Source organism: Gorilla gorilla, chromosome 1, assembly GCF_029281585.2.
Source record: "Gorilla gorilla gorilla isolate KB3781 chromosome 1, NHGRI_mGorGor1-v2.1_pri, whole genome shotgun sequence".
NCBI lineage: Eukaryota > Metazoa > Chordata > Mammalia > Primates > Hominidae > Gorilla > Gorilla gorilla.
Genome location: NC_073224.2, coordinates 31964339 through 31987579, shown reverse-complemented (window position 1 = coordinate 31987579; position 23241 = coordinate 31964339). Strand labels below are relative to the sequence as shown.

Here is a 23241-nt window from a genome sequence, read left to right as displayed (position 1 = left end):
AAACAGCTTTTGCCCTAAAGGAGGTTACAGGATAGTTGGCATACTGAACATTTACAACATGAAAAAAAAAAAGGAATCTTAATAGAAATCAATTGGGAAGCATATATCAAGCCTATTTGTGTGGTGGTGGAGCAGGGAGAGGTAGTAACAGGACAGGAGATGAGATAAAAAGACACCCCTATTGGAGTCAGTCATTGTAATCATTCTTCATAAAGAGAAGCAAGACAGAGCACAGCCCCCAGCTCAGCACTGCAGCCCTTAACATCTTGGTAAAGCGAATGTACACAGTGATAAAACAATGGCTGTTCCCCAAAACCCTGCTCTGTCCCACTGTTAACAGAAAACAGATCAGACCTCATCCAAGCAGAGATGACTGACACCACTGTTGAGTGGTTTTAGAATCACAAGCCAACCTTAGGGGAAATATGAACCATGTTCAAGATGACAAGAAAAATCCTGACAGTAACCTACTCCTTCTGCATCTTATGTGCCAGACACTTAACCTAGGTGTTCTCCTCACAGGAACTCATTAGGCAAGAACTGTTACCTCCATTTTCGGATGAAAAACTGAGGTTCAGAGAAAGGGCTGACTGGCTGCAAAGGTCTCCTCCTTTCCCACTCTGATATGCTCATCTGCAACTTTTTTTTTTTTATTTTTATTTTTTGAGACAGAGTCTCGCTCTGTCGCCCAGGCTGGAGTGCAGTGACACAATCTGGGCTCACTGCAACTTCCGCCTACCGGGTTCAAGTGATTCTCCTGCCTCAGCCTCCTGAGTAGCTGGGATTACAGGCGCCCGCCACCACACCTGGCTAATTTTTATACTTATAGTAGAAATGGGGTTTCACCATGTTAGCCAGGCTGGTCTCAAACTCCTGACCTCAAGTGTTCCACCCACCTCGGCCTCCCAAAGTGCTGGAATTACAGGCTTGAGCCACCGCGCCTGGCCTGCTCATCTGCAACTTAATGAGCCACCACAAGCTGAGTGAGTGGAAAATATTCTTGAAGGAGACCCTGAAGCAAACTCCTGGGACAGCAACCAAGAACCCAGACCCTACAGCAAGAAGGGCTAGGGGAAGCATTCATTTTTAACAGATTCTGAGCAGATCATAAATTTCACACTGTTTCTTACAAAAGTTCAAACTCAATGCTTGGAAACTGTAATGAAAATAATAGTAACCGCTGAGGATACAGATACTGTGCTAGAAGTTTCCATGCATTATCTCTATGCCTTATAAAATCTTTGCCAAGTAGGTGCTTTCATCTGCATTTTACTGGTGTGGAAATAGTGTTAGTGACATGACTTCCTCAGACTCCCCAAAGGACCAAAGCTATGCCTTGCACCCACCCTGATCAACTCCAAAATCTGTGTTCTTTCTGCTAGTATGGAATCATGGTCAAGAGCATGATCCCTGGGGTCAGACTGCCTGGGTTCAAATCCTGGCTCTGCTTCTTCCTACCTGCCTGGCCTGGGCAAGCTACTGAACTTCACTGTATCCCAGTTTCCTCACTTGTAAAATAAGGATGAGACCAGTACCTACCTTAGCACACAGTAACCACTGCATGTATTAGCGATAATTATTAATATTGTTACTGAGTCACATTATGAAAAAAGAATAAGATTATTAGTTACTATTGCATATTCATTAACATTTATTTGAATACAGTGGAGAAGGGCTGCTGTTCATTCTACTTTTTGGGGGATCTTGTCTGCTGACAAGGTGAACACACTTGTGCTAATGTTATAACCTAATGCAAATGATAACAATCCAGTTTCCTTATGAGGCAAGCACGCCATTTGATCAGTTTAAAAAAAAAACCTGAGATATTAATAGCCTTGTGCAAACAAAGTGTTTATTATACCTCGTGGTGTTTTTTATTTTTTTTTAGGTGGGTTACTATGCTATGTATGTCTCCAATGTGGCGCCGGGGCTAGGATCAGTATTAAGAAGATTGTATGCTGTAAAATTATGTACAACAGGAGCACGGTATGACTTTTTGTTTGTTTGTTTGTTTTTCAGTAGCATTTTTGCAAGTCTAATTTAACAGACAGTTTTTTGGCTGACCTCTTTTTATTTTACACCCCCTTGAGCAATATGAGAAATGAAAGCTGAACCGTGTGTGTGTGTGTGTGTGTGTGTGCGCGCGCACACGCATGCACAAACACAAGCACACACATGTGTTTAGGGTTAGGAAAAAGAGGCAATTTTCATTAACCCCATTAGTGCTGTGCTCCCTGGTATGATAAAAACCCCACCTTTCAATTTTGCAGCATCAGAATCCGTTAAAAGGTAGGCCTAGGCCATCTACCCTGAACTTTCACTATGAAACCTTAAGAACGTGCATTTTAAAATCTGTTGCAGAGATGTTACATACGGAATGTCCAGTAAAGGTAGCTGATGATTCACTCCCCCCTACTATAATCTTCGCTTACTTATTTTGCTCCATAAACATCAATTCACCCTATCATCCTCAAGTCTGAAAAATCAGTTAATATTTACTATACAAAACTAAATGGATGTAAATGACTTAGGATTTCACCACTGTTTTATATCCTTGCAACTGATAGCCTCTAGAAATGACATTTCATCTCATTTGACAAGCTGGTTACTGTTTAAATGCAAATTCAATGAGGCATGAAAATCCTAAGGAAAGAGGTCAGAGCAAATAGGGGGGCAGATTTTATTTTACAGATGCTCCTCGACTTACAACGGGATTGTGTCCTGATATCATATGTATGAACAAAAGTAAGTTGAGTCACTTTTACACCATCACAAAGTTGAAAAAAATCTTAAATAGGGGACCATCTGTACTTTCACTTGCCAAAGTCTTGACAGTTTTCTGTAGAGAGAGGGGTCCCTTTGCCATGCTAGCGGTGGCTTCAGCTGAAGCTGGATGCCCTGCCTATCTGTAGAAATGCACAGCGCCGATGCCTTCTCAGGCCACAGTCAAGAAATCTAAGGTCCCCTTTAAATTCACCGAGCTGACTTCACCTCAGCACATTTCTCTTCTACTGATTAACAGGAACCCATTGGCAGATGATATTCTACCAGCACCAACAGTGATGCAACCCGGGAGGCAGAGATTGTGTGATCTCGGCTCACTGCAACCTCTGCCTCTCGGGTTCAAGCGATTCTCCTGCCTCAGCCTCCAGAGTAGCTGGGTTTACAGGCATGTGCCACCGCGCCCAGCTAATTTTTGTATTTTTTAGTAGAGATGGATTTTCACCGTGTTGCCCAGGCTGGTCTTGAACTCCTGGGCTCAAGCAATCCACCTGCCTCAGCCTCCCAAAGTGCTGGGATTATAGGTGTGAGCCACCGCGCCCAGCCTCTGGGCCTAGTTTGTAAGAGGACTTGCAGCTTCTGCCTTGGACATTTGCACACTTGAGTCTCCATCTAAGAAGTCAGATTACTGTTCTGGGAAGACCACATGGAGACACCTGAGACTAGCAGCCCCATGGGAAAAGGCAACATTTTAGTGGCTTTTTCTCCTGATATTGTAAGATGTAGGAACCTAATACATCACTCTGCTTCCCCCAGGGAGTTATTTTTGTATGACTTTATTCAGTGCTCTGAAGCTAATAAATCAGTCTTAAAAACAACCTGGCAACTGACTTTCACAGGTAAGTCAGGAGAGAGCTCTTCCCACTGGAGGAATCAAAGACATAGAAGTCAAAATCTAAGCAGTGACAGCAAAGGAAGGGAACTAACACATGTTGAACACGCACTCCCCACCTGGCTGTCATAGACATTATTTCATTTCACCCTCATAATAAACCCCAAGCTAACTGGGAATTACTAAGAAAGCTTAGGTCACAACGCCCATACCATTGCATACTATGCCATGCTGCCTCAATAAGGCAAACGGGGAGGACAGACCTAGTCACCAAATCCTGGGACGTGAGTACGCACACTGAAACACGAGGAAGGTAGTTCTGACATAATACTATGCATACCAATTAACCAAACCCACTCCTGTTTCAATCTAATCTGTTCAGATATCTCTGCAACAAATATTGTTGGGTTCAAAGGAATCTCTTGATTCAGGCATATGGCTCAGTTCCTTGCAATTACATGTCTGCCCACGAAAGGAGCCCAATCAAGATGGCAAGTTGCCCGCAAATTCTCACAACTCCCTTTCTGGCAAGAATGAGTTCTGAGGCATTTCTCTGAATTCTCCAGCTTTTGCTCTAAGAGTATCTTGGGTATATATGTTTATTCATAGACAGATATCACTTATATGTACATTTCTTCACAAGACCCTGAGTAACCAGAAGGTGGAGGCTAATTTATCTCCAGATGGCTGGCACCAGGTATGATGCTGATGCCAGGAGGTGCACACTCACCGTTGGCTGACTATTACTTTACTTTACACAGTGGGTTAGTGTTCCAAGATTAAAGATGGCTGCAACTTCTTTGACACATTTCCCATTGATATATGGGATCTATTTCCTTTCCCTTTGAATCTGGGCTGCCGTGTAGTTCATTTGATTAATAGAGTAAGGCAAAAGTGATGCTGTGTCATTTCTGGGCCTGCTATTTTTTTTTTTTTTTTTTTTTTTGAGACTGAATTTGGCTCTGTCGCCCAGGCTGGAGTGCAGTGGTGCAATCTCTGCTCACTGCAACCTCCACCTCCCGGGTTCAAGTGATTCTCCTGCCTCAGCCTCCTGAGTAGCTGGGATTACAGGTGTGTGCCACTGTGCCTGGGTAATTTTTGTATTTTTAGTAGAGATGGTATTTCACCATGTTGTCCAGGCTTGAACTCCTGGGCTCAAGAGATCCACCTGCCTCAGCCTCTCAAAGTGCTGGGATTACAGGTGTAAGCCACCATGCCCAGCCTCTGGGCTGTTTTTAAGAGGACTTGCAGTTTCTACCTTAGACATTTGCACACCTGAGTCCCCATGTAAGAAACAAGACTACTCTTCTGGGAACACCACATGGAGACATCTGACACTATATAGGGGGAGGAGACCAGCTGAGCCCGGCCTTCCAGTCATTCTACTGAAGTTCCAAGCATAGGCAGAAAGCCATCATCAATCCTCCAGACCAGCCCAACTGTCATCTAAATGCTACCAAGTGACCCCAGCCAAAGCCACATGGAGCAAGACAATATCCAGCCAAGCTCTGTTGAAATTTCTGACCCACAAAAACTTGTGAAGTATAACAAAATGATTATTATTTGAGGCCACAAAATTTTGAAGCTTGTTGTGCAGCAAATAGATAACCCAGACAGTGGCATGAATCATACTATTCTGGAGGTGGTAAGGTTTTAAATGAGAAATGACTATTGAAAGGGTGTGAGTTGGTGAGAAGAAACTAGAAATACTGGAGAGCTCCAAGTCCTCTGAGGTTAGCAAATTTAAATATAAGTATTCTTTGGTGGTCCCAAAGGATTGTTTAGGGCCATGAAGTTATGGGTACCCTTAGATATGTCATTAAGTTCCCCAGGCATTTCTTCCTGTGTAAAATGGGGATTTATCCAACTCCAAGATAGCAGGTGTTCTTGCCCATATAGAAGATGTTCAACTTGAAGAGAATTCTCCTTCCTATTTGCTTTCCCTCTACCTCATACTTCTGGTCATGATTTTAATCATACATACAGGGGAAACTTAATCAAAGAAAGGTGTGTTCAAATTTACAAATGGGCTGAGAGCTATAACAACTATCATGGGTTTGAATGCATTCCTAGAGCACTGGAGTTTTGTCTGAACATATCGCAATAAAGGCTGCCTTTGGCATAAAGCTTTAAAAATATGGCAAAGATCATTACTATCTAAAAACAGTTGTTTTTCATCTTTGTTTTCTCCTCTTTCCCTTCATCTTTCAGACACTTTATCCCTCTCATATTCCCTCCATTATTGGTATACATGGGAAGCCTATCTTGATCACACCAGTAGATGCTATTTAGAGTTTGTTAACGTGAAAGAGGTTAGAGAAAGCAGGAAAGAAAGATTTTATTTTCCTATCATTCATTAATATTCTGACACACTGTTCTGTAGAGAGGGGAGGGTAATGAAAATCGTAAGTTCACAAGCTTTCAGGTTTAAACAAGCTCAGAGTGACTTCAACAGAAGCATGGGTTTCCTAACTATCCCAGGTGGAGAGAAACAATAGACCTTCGCAGCTCTGGACAAGACAAACCCTGAACTCATGTATAGAATTGCTATCCTACGTCCATCCAGCCTCATATTGTGACTCTAAAAAGAATACCTGGTGGCATTTTTATAAGACAGAATGACTCAAAACTCATGGGCTATATTTTAAATTTGTGAATTCCAATTGGAAGATCCAAATCTGAACAATCACACATGTGAGTCACCAGGAGAGCTCTTTGAAACCAACATCTGTGCCGAGGCAACTCTCATTTTCCTTTCCAGGGAAAATCAGAATCCCCTTGAAGGAAACTGTGGTTAGTCTTCGTAAAAGCTCCCCCAGTGATTCCAAACCTGGTGGAGTGCCTATGCTCACATGTAAGTTCACAGGCACATGTGCACACATGTACACACATACATACTCTCCTCCTACTGAACATCAGTGTCCTGAAGAGTCCTAATAAATAATCCAAACAAACATGTAAACGACGTGAGAACCTTTTCATAGTCACCCTGTCTTCCTCTAGGGATTAGGATGCCAATTGTGTGTCAAGTAATACAGTAATCAAAGGGTGTCCAAGAACTTCAAAGGTTTTGTTCTTCTGAAGAGCTGAGCTTTCCAAATAGCTGAAGATCTGCCCATTTAAGCATCAAATCTGTTTTTTTTTTCCAAAATAATATTTCAGCAATTTTGGATGTGAAACTCTGTAAAATTTATTGCATGTGTTCAGTTTCCTGACTATAATTTAGCCTCATCTTCATAATTCAAGGTTATTACCATAGGCATCAATTCCAGTAATAGGACTAGAGATGGGAGTATTACCAAAGACTACAAAGACCTCCAAATGGCAGCTGGAGACAAAAGGAAAGTTGGAGAACACCATACTAAAAATGGGACTCCAAATAAAGAGGCCAGAAGCAAAAGTCAGAAGCCAGACAGGAAGCCAAAGAGATAAAGAGTGGGTTAACTATAAACAGGGTAAGATTCAGAAAACTTGTCCACAACAGGCATTGCTTCTGTGGTCTGATTATCTGAGATAGCCTTACTGTGATACAGTGGTAAAAATCTTTAGTCTAAAGCAGAGGTCCCCAACCCGGACGGTACAGGTCCATGGCCCATCAGGAGCCAGGCCGCACAGCAGGAGGTGAGCAGCAGGCAAGCAAGCAAAGCTTCATCTGTGTTTACAGCCACTCCCCATTGCTTGCAGTACTGCCTGAGCTCCACCTCCTGTCAGATTAGCGGTGGCATTAGATTCTCAAAGGAGCAAGAACCCTATTGTGAACTGCACGTGCTAGGGATCTAAGTTGCACGCTCCTTATGATAATCAAATGCCTGATGATCGGACACTGTCTCCCATCACTGCCAGATGGGACCATATATAGTTGCAGGAAAACAAGCTCAGCGCTCCCACTGATTCTATATTATGGTGAGTTGTATAATTATTTCATTATATATTACAATGAAATAAAGTGCACAATAAAAGTAATGCTCTGTGGAAAAATTGTATTCCACAAAACTGGTCCCTGGTGCCAAAAAGGCTGGGGACTGCTGGCCTAAAGGACCTGCTGTTGATGTCACGGTGTCCTCCTCTAGCCCTCCTCTTTTAATTCAGTGCCTCTAATTTCTTCTGGCCCTACAGATAGTCAACCTAGTTGAAGCAATAAAAGACAAGAGGCTGCCTTTCTGATCCATCAAAAGTGTGTGTGAGTTGTCTTCTCTTCGGGTGTTCAAGGATCTCTTTGACTTGCTCTCTGGACCTTGTCTGTGCTTCAGGAGTTGTATAGCTGAGCCCCAGAAAGATTAAAAAATTGCTATTATTTTATATTTTTCTGCTAGAATCTTCTTCTTCCAGATGCCCGTGTATAGTGACAGTGAACATGCCCATGCGTCTCCAAACTAAAAGCTTCCATCTTGGGCCATTCCTCTTTCAAGCGTGGGACTCTAAGCCATGCAGATCATGTCACTTGCGTCATGGAGCAGCCGGTGCTGCAGAAACCTCTGAGGCACATCTACCAAGAACTCACTAAGGTCCTCTAAGTTGCCAGCCTCAAGAGAAACACCCTTTCCTGGAGAAGGGATGGGCCCTGGGACGAAAAAAGTCATTGGCAAGCCTGCTGGCAGAGGCTACTCCTCAGAGGACAGGGTCAAGGGGCCACAGAAAAATAGTGACTTAGCAGCTTCCATTACAGGTAACAGGACCTAGGTGACCCTGCCTCCAATTTACTGAAGCCGTGTAACTAAAGTAGGGCCAAAGAGAGCAACCTATGATGCTATCGTCAGCACAGAAGGAAATTTAAGGGTGATTTAATTGGTAAAAAAGAGAAGAAAAAGGAGATATAATCATGGTTTTTGTTTGTTTGTTTAAATCATCTTGTAATTTATCTGGCTACCCTTAATCTGGCTTTTTTTCATAGGAACCAGTTTTTGCTTTCCCTCCAAATATTACTTCATCCTCTAGCCTAGTTTGTCTTATTATTCTTCTATTCTGGCTGATCCCAAGGGTAAGAGAAAGGGAAAATTTTGCTAGGAATAGCATAGTATGTGGTGAGGGGCAGGAGGGACTTGGGAGTCAGAGGTGGATTTGTATCCCAGCCCTGCCATTTCCCACCTGTGTGACCCTGGCCAAGTTACTTAATTTCTCTGGGATTTAGCATCATTCTCTGTGAAATGGAAAAGAATATAATAGCAGAAAGAATACTTCATTGTACAAACTTCATAGTATAGCTGTGAGTATCATTGGAAACAATACTTCTGAGTCTGCTCAGCAGAGTGTCTGGTCACACAAGCATGCTCTCTGACCTTGGGGCGACGAGCAACGGCTGGCCCGTTGGTGCTACCCAGAATGCCAGTTAGGATTTAAAAGTCTCCAAAAACAGGTTCTCGAGGGCCTATTTAAATAAGTAAGAATTATTCTTCATGAACACACATGTGAACTAGTACTTTAAAACTGGGGCCAGGCACAGTGCCTCATGCCTGTAATCCCAGCACACTGGGAAGCAGAGGTGGGATGATCTCTTGAGCTCAAGAGTTAAGAGACCAGCCTTGGCAACAAAGCGAGAACTCATCTGTACTAAAAATTAAAAAGAAAAATACATTAGTTAGGCGTGGGGATGCACACCTGTAGGATCGCTTGAGCCCTGGAAGTTGAAGGTGCAGTGAGCTATGACTGCACCACTGCATTCTAGCCTGGGTGACAGAGCAAGATGCTGTCTCAAAAAAAAACAGAAAAAGAAAACAAAATGACAGCTTTAAGTATTTTAAACTATTCTTCAGGTCTCATATTCATTTGTGTGGTAGTTCTCCATTTTCATAATGAATACAAAGAAAATTTTGATCCTAATTATCACAAATTCCAAATCATTAGAGTCCAGAAAAACTAGCGGTTTCTGCACATAGATGCCAATTTCTTTTTCTCAAGTAATCCCATGTTTTAATCATATTGTCATACACATATACCCCTTATCACGGGGATCCCAAGGGGTTTGTTCTTAATCCTCTGTAGTGTCACTCTACACACTCTCTTTGGAGGGCCACCTTCTCCCCAGTCTCTCCTCACCTCCAGGCACTGAGCACTATGCATCAGGTACCCTCAGCAAGCCCATTCAAGACTGTCTTTGCAGTGCCTGCCCTTCCTGCCAAGAATGATGATCCCCCAACAGGTTTTAATAGATACTTCTCAAGGCCTCACCAAAATGTCAGCTCCCTGGTGAAATTTCCCCGCCTATACCCTATATGCAAGTACCACTATTCATATGGCATCAGGATGTATTTAAGTTGCCTGTTTACAAGGCTGCACCAGACTCAGGATTTTTCAAGTGGTTCTTTAATGTGCACAAGAAGCACCTGCGGATCTTGTTAAAATGGGGATTCTGATTCTGTAAAGTCTAGGGTGGGGCCTGAGATTCTACATTTCTCACAGCCCCAGGTGATGCCGATGCAAATGCCCTGTAGACTACACTCGGGTAACAAGCTTTTAAGAACATCTGTGAAAATCTCAGCAAGTTGGCATTTCATCATCATCATCATTATATTTTGACGCAGCTGCCCACCAACTCCAACTCTACTAGAAAGATGAGAACAGGAGACATCAGGGCTGTCCAAATAATGGAGGATGTATTGAGTGGGTAGATTGGAGACAGTGGTTAGAATTAGAAAGGAAAAGGGAACGGGATAAAGTTAATAAAGAGAAGGAAGTTGCAAAGAGAGGAGAAAAAAATGAAAAAGGAAGAGAGAAGACAATAAGAAAACAAAGAGAAAATCATAGAAAAGGAGAAAGAAACAGCTATAGGATGAATAAAGGAAGGTCAACTGACTGTTCCCCAGGAAGAAATCGGACCTACATTATCTGACTTTATAGTTTAGCGGGTTGACTTCTGGAACCAAACCCTCTCAAGAGTACATACTCCAGCTGTTCATGCAACTGAGGAAGTGTGCTCAGGGCTTCAATACTGCATTCTAAAGGGTTCTTCCCTCCTGAGTGATTAGGAACAAGCTATTACTAGAACAGTAATAGTAAATGAGGGCCTATATCACGATTGTGAATATATAGCATGGCTTATATCAGCTAAGAAAATCTAAGACACTAGAATTCTTTTACTCTAAGACCTCAAACTGATTGCCCATTACAACAACCTAAATGAGCCAGGTATGGTGGCTCATGTCTGTAATCCCCAAACTTTTTGAGGCCAAGGTGGGAAGATTGCTTAAGGCCAGGAGTTCCAGATCAGCCAGGGCAACATGGTGAGACCTCATATCTACAAAAAGTTTTTTAAAAAGATAATCGGGTGTGATGGTGCACTCCTGCAGTCCCATTGACTAGGGAGGCTGAGGCAAGAGGATCGTTTGAACCCAGGAGTTCAAGGTTGCAGTGAGCTGTGATCATGCCACTGTGCTCTAGCCTGTGACAGAGAGAGAGAGAGTCTGTCTAAAACAACAACAACAACAACAACAAATGAACATTACCTGATACAGCTCAATCCGTTGTTCAGGCACTCTGGCTTTTGGGTTCTGCAAACGAAAGACTCTGAACTCTGCTTTCACCAAATTGGAAGCATTCTTCTCCATTGCTGAGACGTCGAATCGAACAATTCTGAAGTAGGGTCTGTAGAAAGTGGGCGGGATGGCATCTGTAAAAAATTAGGGCAATCATTGAAAATGATAAAATCCATTGTGCTTTCAGAGAAGACTGTGGCGTGAGATAATCCCAAGAAACCATAAGGGAAATATCTACAGAATAGTTTCCAATGGCCAGTTTAATACCATTAACAATTTAACCAGAAAAAAAAGAAATAAAATAAACATGTGCATTTAGTTACAGGAGTAGCAAATTAATAGAGATTAACAAACCACTTCCAACTCCATTTGAAAGCATGCAGTTAACCCCATCCTTTGAAGGCTGACAGACTGGTGGAAATCATAGATGGTTTTGAATTGGAACAAGTTTATGACAGCTGATGCCTGGAGAGAGCTGTCAGGCCTGCATACACTTTAATCAGATGTGCCAAGAAAATAGTTCCTAATGGCCAGCAGTTTGCCCATGTATTTTTTTTCCTTGAAAGTTTGTCATCCAAATAATCTTTTTTTAACCAGGCTCATATATCGAATCTCTTTTGGCTTCAATATTTTAGTTTTTCACACACATATGACTTAACATATTCTCTAGTCAAGTTATGATGAGGAAATTTGAATAAACAAAAGTATAACCCACATACTAGCTTATACGAGATCCAGTATTAAAATGCTTTATGCAGGATAATGTCTGTTGGCGGGAGGTCATCCTAGCTAATGAAGAAAAAGAATTGGCACAAATTCCTTCAGTTCTAAACCATGTAAAATACAGAGTTGCTGATGGTACATGACATTTTAAAGCTCCTGGGAAGGACGGGCACAGTGGGTCACGCCTGTAATTCCAACACTTTGGGAGGCTGAGGTGGGCAGACCACTTAAGGTCAGGAGTTTGAGACCAGCCCTGGCCAACATGGCAAAACCCTGTTTCTACTGAAAATACAAAAATTAGCCAGGCGTGGTGGCGCGCACCTGTAATCCCATCTACTCCGGAGACTGAGGCAGGAGAATTGCTTGAACCCCGGGGGCGGAGGCTGCAGTGAGCTGAAATCACAACACTATACTCTAGCCTGGGCAATAGGGTGAGGTTCCATCTCAAAAATCAATCAATCAATCAATCAAGCTCCTGGGTTGCTTTAGAGTTGTGCTGGCTTTTTTTTTTTTTTTTTTTTTTTGTAATCTGCCAATGTCTTTGAATATGCAACTGAGGCTATACAATGACCAGAGCAGGTCCTATTCTAACTCCATGCTTTCAAATACAATATTCATTTATCAAGCATCTACACTGTGCAGACCACTTGTTACAGGTATGTTTCTACAATCTTCTTCCAAAATCTCCTACACACTTTCTTTCCCCTTTCCAGAGTGTTTCATCCAACTCTAGTGGCTCCATTTCTTTCTACCCACTCTTCAATTATCTGACTTCATTACAAATAATCATTCACAGTTGTTCATGTTTCTTTATAAATGTTTTTATTACTTCTGCATTATGTTTGTTTATTTTGTTTCCCCTGTGAAATTTTAAGAATCTTGAGGGCAGAGACTGTATTTGCCAGGTCTTTCTTCTTTCCCACGTATCTGGACAGGGTTCACCAAATATCCCGTTTGCATAGTTGGTCATCAACAGGAGTCTCTTGAAAGACTCAGGCATCTGACTGTTGGCAACACTAACTTCTTATTAAATAAATGAGCCATCTTGCCGATCTTAAAATAGAAATAAATACCTTCCGTGATTTATTGGGAAATCCATGCCCTGACGATTACACTGAAGAAAAAAAGATGCTAGGAACACACCAACATTTTCTCATCTTAAGAGCCTGAATTTTTTCCTTCATAGGAACTTTCTCCCAACCCATCTCCTTCCCCTATATATGTGTGACTCTCAGCATACAGGCTGAGGGAGAAGTGGGGAATTTCTACACCAGTCTCCTCCATACTGGTTCAGAAAATGACTGTGTGAATTGAGGCTTTATAACCCATGAGTCAGAAGTCTCAGAAACAAACAAACAAACAAAAAACCCCAAAAATCCAAAGTATCCAGGTTTCAAAGAAAAAAAGTATTCATGCAGACATGGTGATGATCCGCCGCATCACCACTGCGAATTAGTTGATGGGCGGCTTCCAGGCCAGGGGGCACTGGTGCACGCAGAAAGGCTTTTGGAGCCCCCTAGCACACAGCATTTTGACAAGGTAGCTGCTGAGAACAAATAGAACTTTTTCTCCTCTGGAATATGCCTGCCCCCATGATTGGAACAGCTGGTCCTATGCCGACCAGCTCAGCTGAAAACAGGCCAGACAACCAGAGAAGCCTAGGCCAGTCTGGGGCCAGGCTTTCTGGCATTGCACACCGTCTTGGCCAAAACCTTCCACAGGCTGATGCTGCATTCATCTTCGCAGAGCCTCCGCATTAGACAGCAGAAGCTTCAAACATCCTTTGAAGGAGCATCCTAGAATAGCGAAGCTAATTTAGCGTGTTTCCTGTCGTTAGGAAGAGTAAACATCTCATTCAATTTTCCCCGCCTCTTTCAGTGGAATCCCTGCAGGCCTCTTCCACTTCCACAAACACCCATCTTTCACACACGCCCGCCTCAATCTTATCCTTCCATCAAGTTTGTAAATAAGTGCTCTTGAGATTTATTTTTATCTCTTTTGTGTTTATTAAACTTTGGACCACTTTTTCCCCCCTTTTCTGGTCCTCTGCCCATCCACACTCTTTCTTTTTATGGCTGCCTCAGACCATGAGGTCAATTTTGTTTCTTCTTGTTCTAAGCAAATCATCCAATGATCCTGTCCTAGGCTTTTGAGCTTTGAAGGGGAGTTTGCAAATATTTACAGGAGTAGCTTGCTAGTTAAGTACAGTTGTTCAGCTGGGCTTCCTATACATTGGCAAATAGCCCTCCTCCCCTCTGGCTCTTATAAGCATTTAGGCTGTTTATATTTCAACTGTCTAATAACACAAATCTGCATTTTTGGTCCTTGTTTTATAAGTAGAAGTAGCTAACACACACAGTGAAAGGACTGCTGAGCAGCCCCCATCAGCCACTGCTTTGGTGTTGTAACCATGGTGAAGCGACCAGGCCAGGAGGAGCCGGCAGCCTTCCCTGCCTGTACTCCTGCTCCAGCATACGAGAGTGTGGTAAAAACTGTCAACTGAAGAACCAACTACCCCTTCCAGGGGTTGATGCCAGCTGTCCTGTGCTGTCATCTGCTCTGGGTCACAAGCCCCCTGGCTGGCTGAGGAACATGAGCAACTGGCCAAATGTCTCCTCATTTGGAAAAAACAAAATTACTGTCAATTGCTCTAGCACAGTCTTTGACCCTGCCTTTACTTCATAAACGCCCTATACACGGAGCAGGGAGACCCAAAAAGGCCCCTTGATGCCCAGTCGGGACGCGGCAGGCTCCCGCTCTCCACTGAGGGAGCTCGGGGTAGGGGCTTAATGGCTTGTGCAGCTCTGATCCACCCACTTAGTCTTGGAGGGATGGAGCTTTTTCCTCTGCTTCCTCCAAGAACTCATTTCCCCCTTTGGAATGGGAGTTCTCGCTAAAGTCCTCTGTAATGCGCATCCCAGTTCCTATTCCATTGCCAGGTGGTCAGGTACTTGTGTTTGACCTTTGCCAACTTATCCACACTCACATCCTGGCCCGCTCCTTCTCTCAATTTCTGACCTACTTTTTCAGTTCAATCAAATCGATTTTCCTTCAACCCTTTGGATTTCACACCAGGAGGCTGATTCTGGTCCTCCTCCCGGGCTTTCTCATGGGCCTTCCTCCCAGGGAAAATTTTGCACATAGAAGATTCCAGTATGTCATCAAGTGGTGTCCCCCTCACCTCAACCTTGGCCACACATGCCTGCAAAACCATATTTTGGGGACGGAAGAGAGAGAAAAAAAACCTGAGAAAATCTAACTAGTCACTAATTTCCAAAGTAACAGTATACAAAAAGCTTAAATACAACACTTAATCACATACTACTGTATAAACATTATATGTTGACTTGTATCCGCTCCAAAAAATTTACCAACGTATTGTATGTAAGTACTTTGAACTCACAAATCTTTCCCTATAGTTTTTCTCCACTTCATAAGCGTGTGGCCAGCACAGGCGCACAGGGTCCCCATCCTCAGAAAGGTCTCATACCTGAATTTAGTGCTCTATGGCCTCTCTAGTCACCATCTTGAAATTCTCAATCATTTTATTTTTGAATTGATGCTTTGTAAGCGAGGTCTTATGGGACAATGGAGCATGCACAGAGGGCTGGGGACCTCAGCCCTGTGCCATCCCACCTCCTGTCACCTGTCCACTTGCCCAGGACTCTCTGCCTCCTACCCCTTGCCCTCTAGTGTCCCCAATCTCACCCTGCCTTCCCTGGCCCGCCCAGTGGCCACTGTTTTCCTCCACCCAATGACAGTTGGGGTCAGGCACACAACCCATGCCATTTCAGGAAAAAGCCTGGTGGCAGCTGTCCCCACCACAAGCTGGCAGTGCCACAATATGTTCAGGGAGCAACCCAGTAGAAGCATGTCTCTCACCCACTCCTTTTTAAAAATTTTTTCAATACTTTTTGGGGTACAGGTGCTTTTTGGTGACATGAATGAGTTCTTTAATGGGTGATTTCTGAGATTTTCATGCACCCTCTTAATCCAGGTACCAAGCACATCCCAGTGCAGAGTTTGCGACTCTATGGGTTGAAGTGGCAGTCCCATGGGAAGGGAGATACCTGGCTCAATGTGTTATCAATCTTGTGGGCTTGTGGCAGGGGGACCCCAGCAGCTGCTGGACTACATGTTCCAAGTTTTAGGGCAAGGGTCTCAGGTCCCCGTGAAAGTCTCCTGTCACTCTGGGAGCATCCCCATGCCCAAGTGAGCACAATATCAAACAGCACATAAAAAAACACCGTGACAGTTGGAGAGCGAGAGAGACAGAGAGAGGGAGATCATGGAACAAAGGAAAAAGTTTTATATTTTAGCATCTTCAATACTACTCCTTTTCTTTTTTTTTTGAACAAGAGACCCCATATTTTCATATTGAAAAAGGATTCTGCAAATTTTGTAGCTAGCCCTGCCGAAGCCTCATATAGTTATAGGATTCTTAAGTACTAAAGGACCTTCAAGGCTATCTGAATTCCAATCCAGTTAAGAATGAACTGGTTGAACTGAATCAACCAGTTCCTAGCTATGTGGCAACAGGGATATTATCTGGCTTTTCTGAGCCTGTTTCTTCATCTATATAATGAAGTAAATAATTTTCTACCTCATATGTATTGGGTCATATTGTCAGGATTATATAAGTAAGCAGATGGAAAGTTGGAGCGCTAGGTCTAGCACAAATTTCCACACAGTTTCCTCCCTGCCTCCCTTCCCATACCGTAACAGAACTGCCAAGTGGTCAGTGGGCCTTTCATGAATGCCCCCGAGAGACAGTGCTCTGATAGCCTGACAGACTAAATTAGAAGAGGAGAGAAAGAACAGGAGGAGCTAAGTGTCCTGGGGCAGTTTATACATGATGCTATATACCCTAATTCCTTTCCACTGAATAGGGAGCAATTCCAGTCCCCAAAGTTCTCACAGACTCCCCACCACTATCCTTGAACATTTCACCTGTTTTACTGTAAACCTGACCATCAGAAAAGGTGACAAGAGAAATCCTAACTTTCCACTAAACAGCTCTGCATCAAGCAATTTCACCTTTCACTACAATGTTCATATTAGGACTATTTTTATTAAAAAGTTTAATTGACATTGGTACAATACTATTAACTAGGCTTGGATTTCTTTGGTTTTTATATGTACTAATTTTTTTTAATTTTTAATTTTTGTGGCTACCTAGTAAGGGTGTATATATTCATGTGGTACATGAAGTACTTCGATACAGGCATGCAATGCCTAATAATCACATCACAGTAAATGGGGTATCCATCCCCTTTGAAAATGTACTATAGTTGTGATCATCATTGGGAGAAGCTGTTGAAGGGTATATAGGAACTCTCTGTACTATTTTTGCAATTTCTTGTGAGTCTAAAATTGTTTCAGGCCTGGCACAGTGGCTCATGCCTATAATCCCAACACTCTGGGAGGCCAAAGTGGGAGGACTGGTTAAGGCTAGGAGTTTGAGACCAGCCTGGGCAACAAAGCAAGACAAGACCCCATCTCTATTAAAAAATAAAAAATTAGCTGGGTGATGTGGCATGTGCCTGTACTCCCACCTACTTGGGAGGCTGAGGTGGGAGGATCACTTGAGCCTGAGAGGGTGAGACTACAGTGAGCCATGACTGAGTCACTGCACTGAAGCCTGGGCAACAGAGTGAGACCTGTCTCTAAAAAAAATTAAAATAATCCAGGCACAGTGGCTCACGCCTGTAATCCCACCACTGTGGGAGGCTGAGGCAGGCAGATCGCGAGGTCAAGAGATCAAGACCATCCTGGCCACATGGTGAAACCCGGTCTCTACTAAAAATACAAAAATTAGCTGGGCGTGGTGGCAGGCGTCTATAGTCCCAGCTACTCGGGAGGCTGAGATAGGAGAATCGCTTGAACCCGGGAGGCAGAGGTTGCAGCGAGCCGAGATTGCACCACTGCACTCCAGCCTGGTGATGGAGAAAGCCTCCATCTCAAAAAATAAAACAAAATAAAATAAAATAATTTCAAAATAAAGTTAAAGAAAAGTTAATAAAAAAACAACACTGAATAAAGGTCTTACAATGTCACTCATATGTGATGAGTTCTGAAACAGAATGTAGATTTGAGGCTTGCAAGAAGTCCCCCAATGATGTCTAGGGTTCAGCCCTTCAGGAGGGCAATGCTTCAGCCATCTATCTATTGTTTATTCCCTCTTAGATTGGTTACACCACAAAACTGGCAGGAAGAAAGTGTGTGAATGTTGAAATGCTTGGGTCAAGAACCTACAGGTATTTGCTGTATTTGCTAAAGCAGTGGTTCTTAAAGTGAGGTTCCCAGCCCACGGCATCAGCCTTGCCTAGGAATCCGTGATAAATGTGAATCATCCAGGAAAGTCTGATGCACCATTTCATCAAAGTTTGAGAACCAATGTGTGACTACATACTGGTTGACTCCTAGCTGGTGAAACCAGTCCTAGTTAACAATTAAAAGCAGATTGATAAAGTCCGGGGAAAAGAAGAAGGAGGTTTTAGTGTTTAATATCAGCTTTCTTGGAGTCAGCACTGACCACAATTGTCAAGGACAGACAAGCACTGGTCTCAGTGTCCTCGTGGGGGATTTTCCAAGATAAGCCAGAAAGGTCAGTAGTTCAAAGTGAAACACAGAAGGTGTGGGTATGAACGGAATTGGTAGTGGCCTGGAGGTTTTGTTTATCCTCCTGCCTGAGGTACTCACCAATTACCTCAACATCAAGTCCAAGCTAGTCCCCCTCCTAGAGGCAAAGCTAAACAAGGCTTACAAAGCAGCACAGGTTCCTGCTGATTGCAGTGGATATATGGATCCTATATAACAGTCTTTCTCAAAGAGTATGGATGGTGGTCTGCATTTTAGCAAACTCCCTGAGCAATTCCTATGTACCCTAACATTTGAGAACTGCTGAAATATACGACAGAAGAAAAGAAATCTACAAAGAAATACAGAAAGACAAAGGAGCACCTAAACTTTTTTTTTTTTTTTTTTTTTTTGAGACAGAGTCTTGCTCTGTTGCACAGGCTGGAGTGCAGTGGCACAATCTTGGCTCACTGCAAGCTCAGCCTCCCAGGTTCACGCCATTCTCCTGCCTCAGCCTCCGGAGTAGCTGGGACTACAGGCACCCACCACCATGCCCGGCTAATTTTTTGTATTTTTTAGTAGAGATGGGGTTTCACCGTGTTAGCCAGGATGGTCTCAATGTCTTGACCTCGTGATCCGCCTGCCTTAGCCTCCCAAAGTGCTGGGATTACAGGCATAAGCCACCGTGCCCAGCCTTGTTTTTTTTTTTTAGATGGAGTCTCGCTCTGTGGCCCAGGCTGGAGTGTAATGGTGCAATCTCAGCTCACTGCAACCTCCGCCTCTTGGGTTCACGCAATTCACCTGTCTCAGCCTCCCGAGTAGCTGGGATTACAGGCGCCTGCCACCACGCCCGGCTAATTTTTTGTATTTTTAGTAGAGACGGGATTTCACCATGTTGGCCAGGCTGGTCTCAAACTCCTGACCTCAGGTGATCCACCGCCTCCGCCTCCCAAAGTGCTGGGATTACAGGCGTGAGCCACTGCACCCGGCTCAAGCACCTAAACTTTGGATCAGGCTTTATACCTAGAAAAAAAGAGTAAGACAGAGAAAAGAGGAAGAGTTCTAAAGCTCTTAAACTGGAAAAATAGGATTCCTCTATGATTTGCAGTAGTAGTCTGCCTTGACTGCACATTTTAATCAACGGAGGAACTTGAAAATCCTGATGCCTGGGTTGAAGTTCCTAAGCGTCTAGTTAATTGACTGGGGTGGACTTAGTTCTAAGTTCCTCAGATGATTTTAAATGTACAGCCAGGATCAGCACCCCTCACTGAAAGAAACTGGTAGTACTCAGATTGAAGAAGGGAAGACTTAGGGATATCAAATCTCAAGGGATTTCAAAGATTTCAGGGACTTACTTTCTATATAGCCAAGGAGCCACAGTTTGACTCAATATAAAAATAATTTTCTAAAAATTTAGAAGATTAAAAAAAAAAAGAAACCAAACAACTCACTCTCTTTCAAGGTTGTGAGAGATCACACCTCACTGGCCTCCCTGGAAGAACCTGTGTACTCACAAGGCGCAGTCTGTCCCGAGAGATGCAGTGGGGCTTCCTAAATATGGTGGCAGGGTGAGCTAGATGGCCTGGCAGCCCACTTCCAGCTCTGCCATTACATCATGCTCTCCACCGATGGAGCCTCCAAAAATTGTTTTTCTCCCCTAAATTCCACTATGTTAGTTAGATATTTACTTACTCACCCCCTGCATCAAAATCACCTGATAGGCTTATTAATATGCTTGTTACTTGGTTCCATATTAGATCTACTGGGTGAATAGTAGGCAATTCTTTTTTACACTCAAGTTTGAGAACTTCTGCCCTAGACTATGATGGTCTAACCACAATGCACTTGACCAGGCTTCCCTTCTGGTTACTCAGCATCATGAACTAGCTAGAGAGGAATGAAAAATGTCCATCCTACCTTTCCTACTCCAAAAAGAATGACCTGATCTCACTGCAGGCTCAGAATTCTATTTTATGTCCCCTTCTCATTTTATAATATCTTTACTAACTTCATCACTGCCAAGGCCATTTTTTAATCCCCATTTCACAGATAAAGAAATCAAGGCCCGGCGTGGTGGCTCACGCCTGTAATCCCAGCACTTTGGGAGGCTGAGGTGGGTGGATCACGAGGTCAGGAAATCGAGACCATCCTGGCTAACATGGTGAAATCCCATCTCTACTAAAAATACAAAACAAAATTAGCCGGGTGTGGTGGCAGGCGCCTGTAGTCCCAGCTACTCTGGAGGCTGAGGCAGGAGAATGGTGTGAACCCAGGAGGCAGAGCTTGCAGTGAGCTGAGATTGCGCCACTGCACTCCAGCCTGGGCGACAGAGCGAGACTCCTTCTCAAAAAAAAAGAAAAGAAAAAGAAAAGAAAAGAAATCAAGAGTGAGGAAAGTAAAATAACTTTGGGCTAAAGTAGAAGTGAGGCTAGCCTTTGAATCAAAAGCTTTTCAGTATAATATCCTGCCTTCTGTGCAAAGGAGCCCTGAGTTGAAGGTATGACTACCACGCCAGGCAGAAACACCAACACATGCAATGGAGCGTGGTGGCAACAAAATACAAATAAAATAACAAGGCAGCGGCTCCTCCTCCACTAGAGATAAGTTTGACCTTGAAGTAAAGCTTGAAAAACTTTAATGCAAGGCCATAGTATTTTCACGGATACTCCCTAAGAGAACGCACCTGATGTGGAGACCTGGGGGCTCACCCAGTGTGAAAGTTTCCCAGTGAGAAGCACTTTACTAATACCAGTATTGCCCAGGGTCTATCAGATCCCCATACATTGGTGCCTAGTGCTGCTGTTCTCAGTGGTATCCCCTGGCTCTTATTCCCAAGCCCGTAGAATGAACAGAACAAACCCCCTCATTTCCCTTTCCAGAAATGACTGCACTTTTCCTGCAGCTCAGCAGTGACTGGTGTGGACTTCTGACATGCTTAATGAGTGTGTAGTGGCCCCTCATTCCTGACATCCCCAGCTTTGAAGGAAGTAGTTTGGGGTTCATTAGCCATTCCCCAGAGTGTGGCAAGACAAGCAACCCACCGAGTGGTTGGAGGGCAATAAACTAGCTACTATTTGTGTGTGCACAGACACAGCCAGCAAGAAACCAAGACAATTGTGTTTTGGGGTTTTCTGAAATTTGTCTTGGCACACTGGATATGGATTTTATTTCACTACCACATCCCAAACACTGCTGACATTCAAGTCACAGCAATTTAACATAAAACGACTAAGAAATAAACAGTGCATCAGCCGTGGTTTCTGATTTTCTCTCCGGCCATCCCACTTATTAAATGTAACACAGCACCAGAGCATCTGCTATGTAAAGACAGAGTCTCTGAGATGGGGATGATACCAGACTTGACGAGCTGTTGGCAATGGTGAGTCTAACTGTGTCAGCATCAGCTTATGTGACTTGGCCTTCATCTAACTGCTATCTGAGACTGTGCGTACTGTCAGCATGAGTGTTTGGGCTCCTTCTTACACTGCGCAAAAAAAGTAAAATAACAGTGGTGCCGGCCCATGGTGTTTAGTTTTCTTGAACTGTGTCAGACATGGGGTTTCCAGTTTCTATTCCAAAGTTTCCATCATCCTCATAAAACCCCACCTACACAGAGACACCTATTTCACTTCAATTCCTCTACATTCCTCATCAGGCTCGGGGCTGTGCAGGCAGTTTGTGTAGGGTGTACTGGGTGTTAGCAGTAAAAGCATTGGGTGCTGAAAGGGCAGGCCAACTGTTGATGTTAAGAGGCCGATGCCGGCCGGGCGCGGTGGCTCACGCCTATAATCCCAGCACTTTGGGAGGCCGAGGCGGGCGGATCACGAGGTCAGGAGATCGAAACCATCCTGGCTAACGCAGTGAAACCCCGTCTCTACTAAAAATACAAAAAAAAATTAGCCAGGCATGGTGGTGGGCGCCTGTAATCCCAGCTACTCGGGAGGCTGAGGCAGGAGAATGGCGTTAACCCGGGAGGCGGAGCTTGCAGTGAGCCGAGATTGCGCCACTGGACTCCAGCCTGGGCGACAGAGCAAGGCTCTGTCTAAAAAAAAAATAAAAGAGGCCGATGCCTAACATAGGGGAGTCTCACAGCCCATGAGCATGAAGAGTATGGCTGCACCCACGTTTGTGGGCAGGTAAACCGTGAATGTGATATGTCCCTTCCCAATGGCCTCATCGAGACAGGTGGTCCTCACAGCTGAAACAGGCCACTGAAGCAGCTCTTCTCTGCCATAATCTCATCCCTTAAAGCAGATAACTTTATTTTTTTCTTTTTCTCTCTCCCTTCCTATCTTTTCTACCTCCTTTGCTCCATTTTCTTTCTCTCCTCTTTTTCTCAATTCCCTTCAATCTGTGCTTTTGTTTGCTGTGATATCCAGGGAGCAAAATAGTCATCTTTTTGGTTCTTTTCGTGGCTTTTAATGAGGCCAGTGAGCCCATGACACAGATGACCATATACCATTCTAGAATGCAGTAAAGGCTTCAAACAAGATCAGTAGAAGGAAGCCGGCCTGTGTTGATTCCTTTAATGAATTAAACTTGGAAATTTAGGATCTCATCCTTAACCTTTTAATAGATTAGAAGCACATTTTATTTTGATCTATTTTACAGATTAAGAAACTGAAGGGTAAAATCTTTGCAGGATGACACCAAGCATTGGCAAAATAGGACTTAAACCACACAGCCCTGGACATCCTTGCTCGGCATTGGACATTCTTGCTCATCCCTGCAAAGAAAGCATTCTTATCCCACAACAAATAAATGCCAACATTCCCCTTTCCAGAAACGAATGCGCTTTCCCCTGCAGCTCTGTAATGACTAGTATGGACTTTTGACATGCTTAATGGGTGTAGCAGG

At 43.6% G+C, this 23241-nt stretch overlaps 1 protein-coding gene across 4 annotated transcripts in view; it reads right to left on the bottom strand.

Annotated features, from left to right (window-relative positions):
- TGFB2 (transforming growth factor beta 2) overlaps positions 1-23241 on the bottom strand; it is a 98652-nt gene that overhangs the window by 27614 nt on the left and 47797 nt on the right. For all 4 annotated transcript variants that reach the window (XM_004028414.5, XM_004028415.5, XM_055379535.2 and 1 more), the window contains one exon: positions 11053-11216. In XM_004028414.5, coding sequence (XP_004028463.2) covers positions 11053-11216 — 164 coding nt within the window. The remainder of the gene's footprint in view (positions 1-11052; positions 11217-23241) is intronic.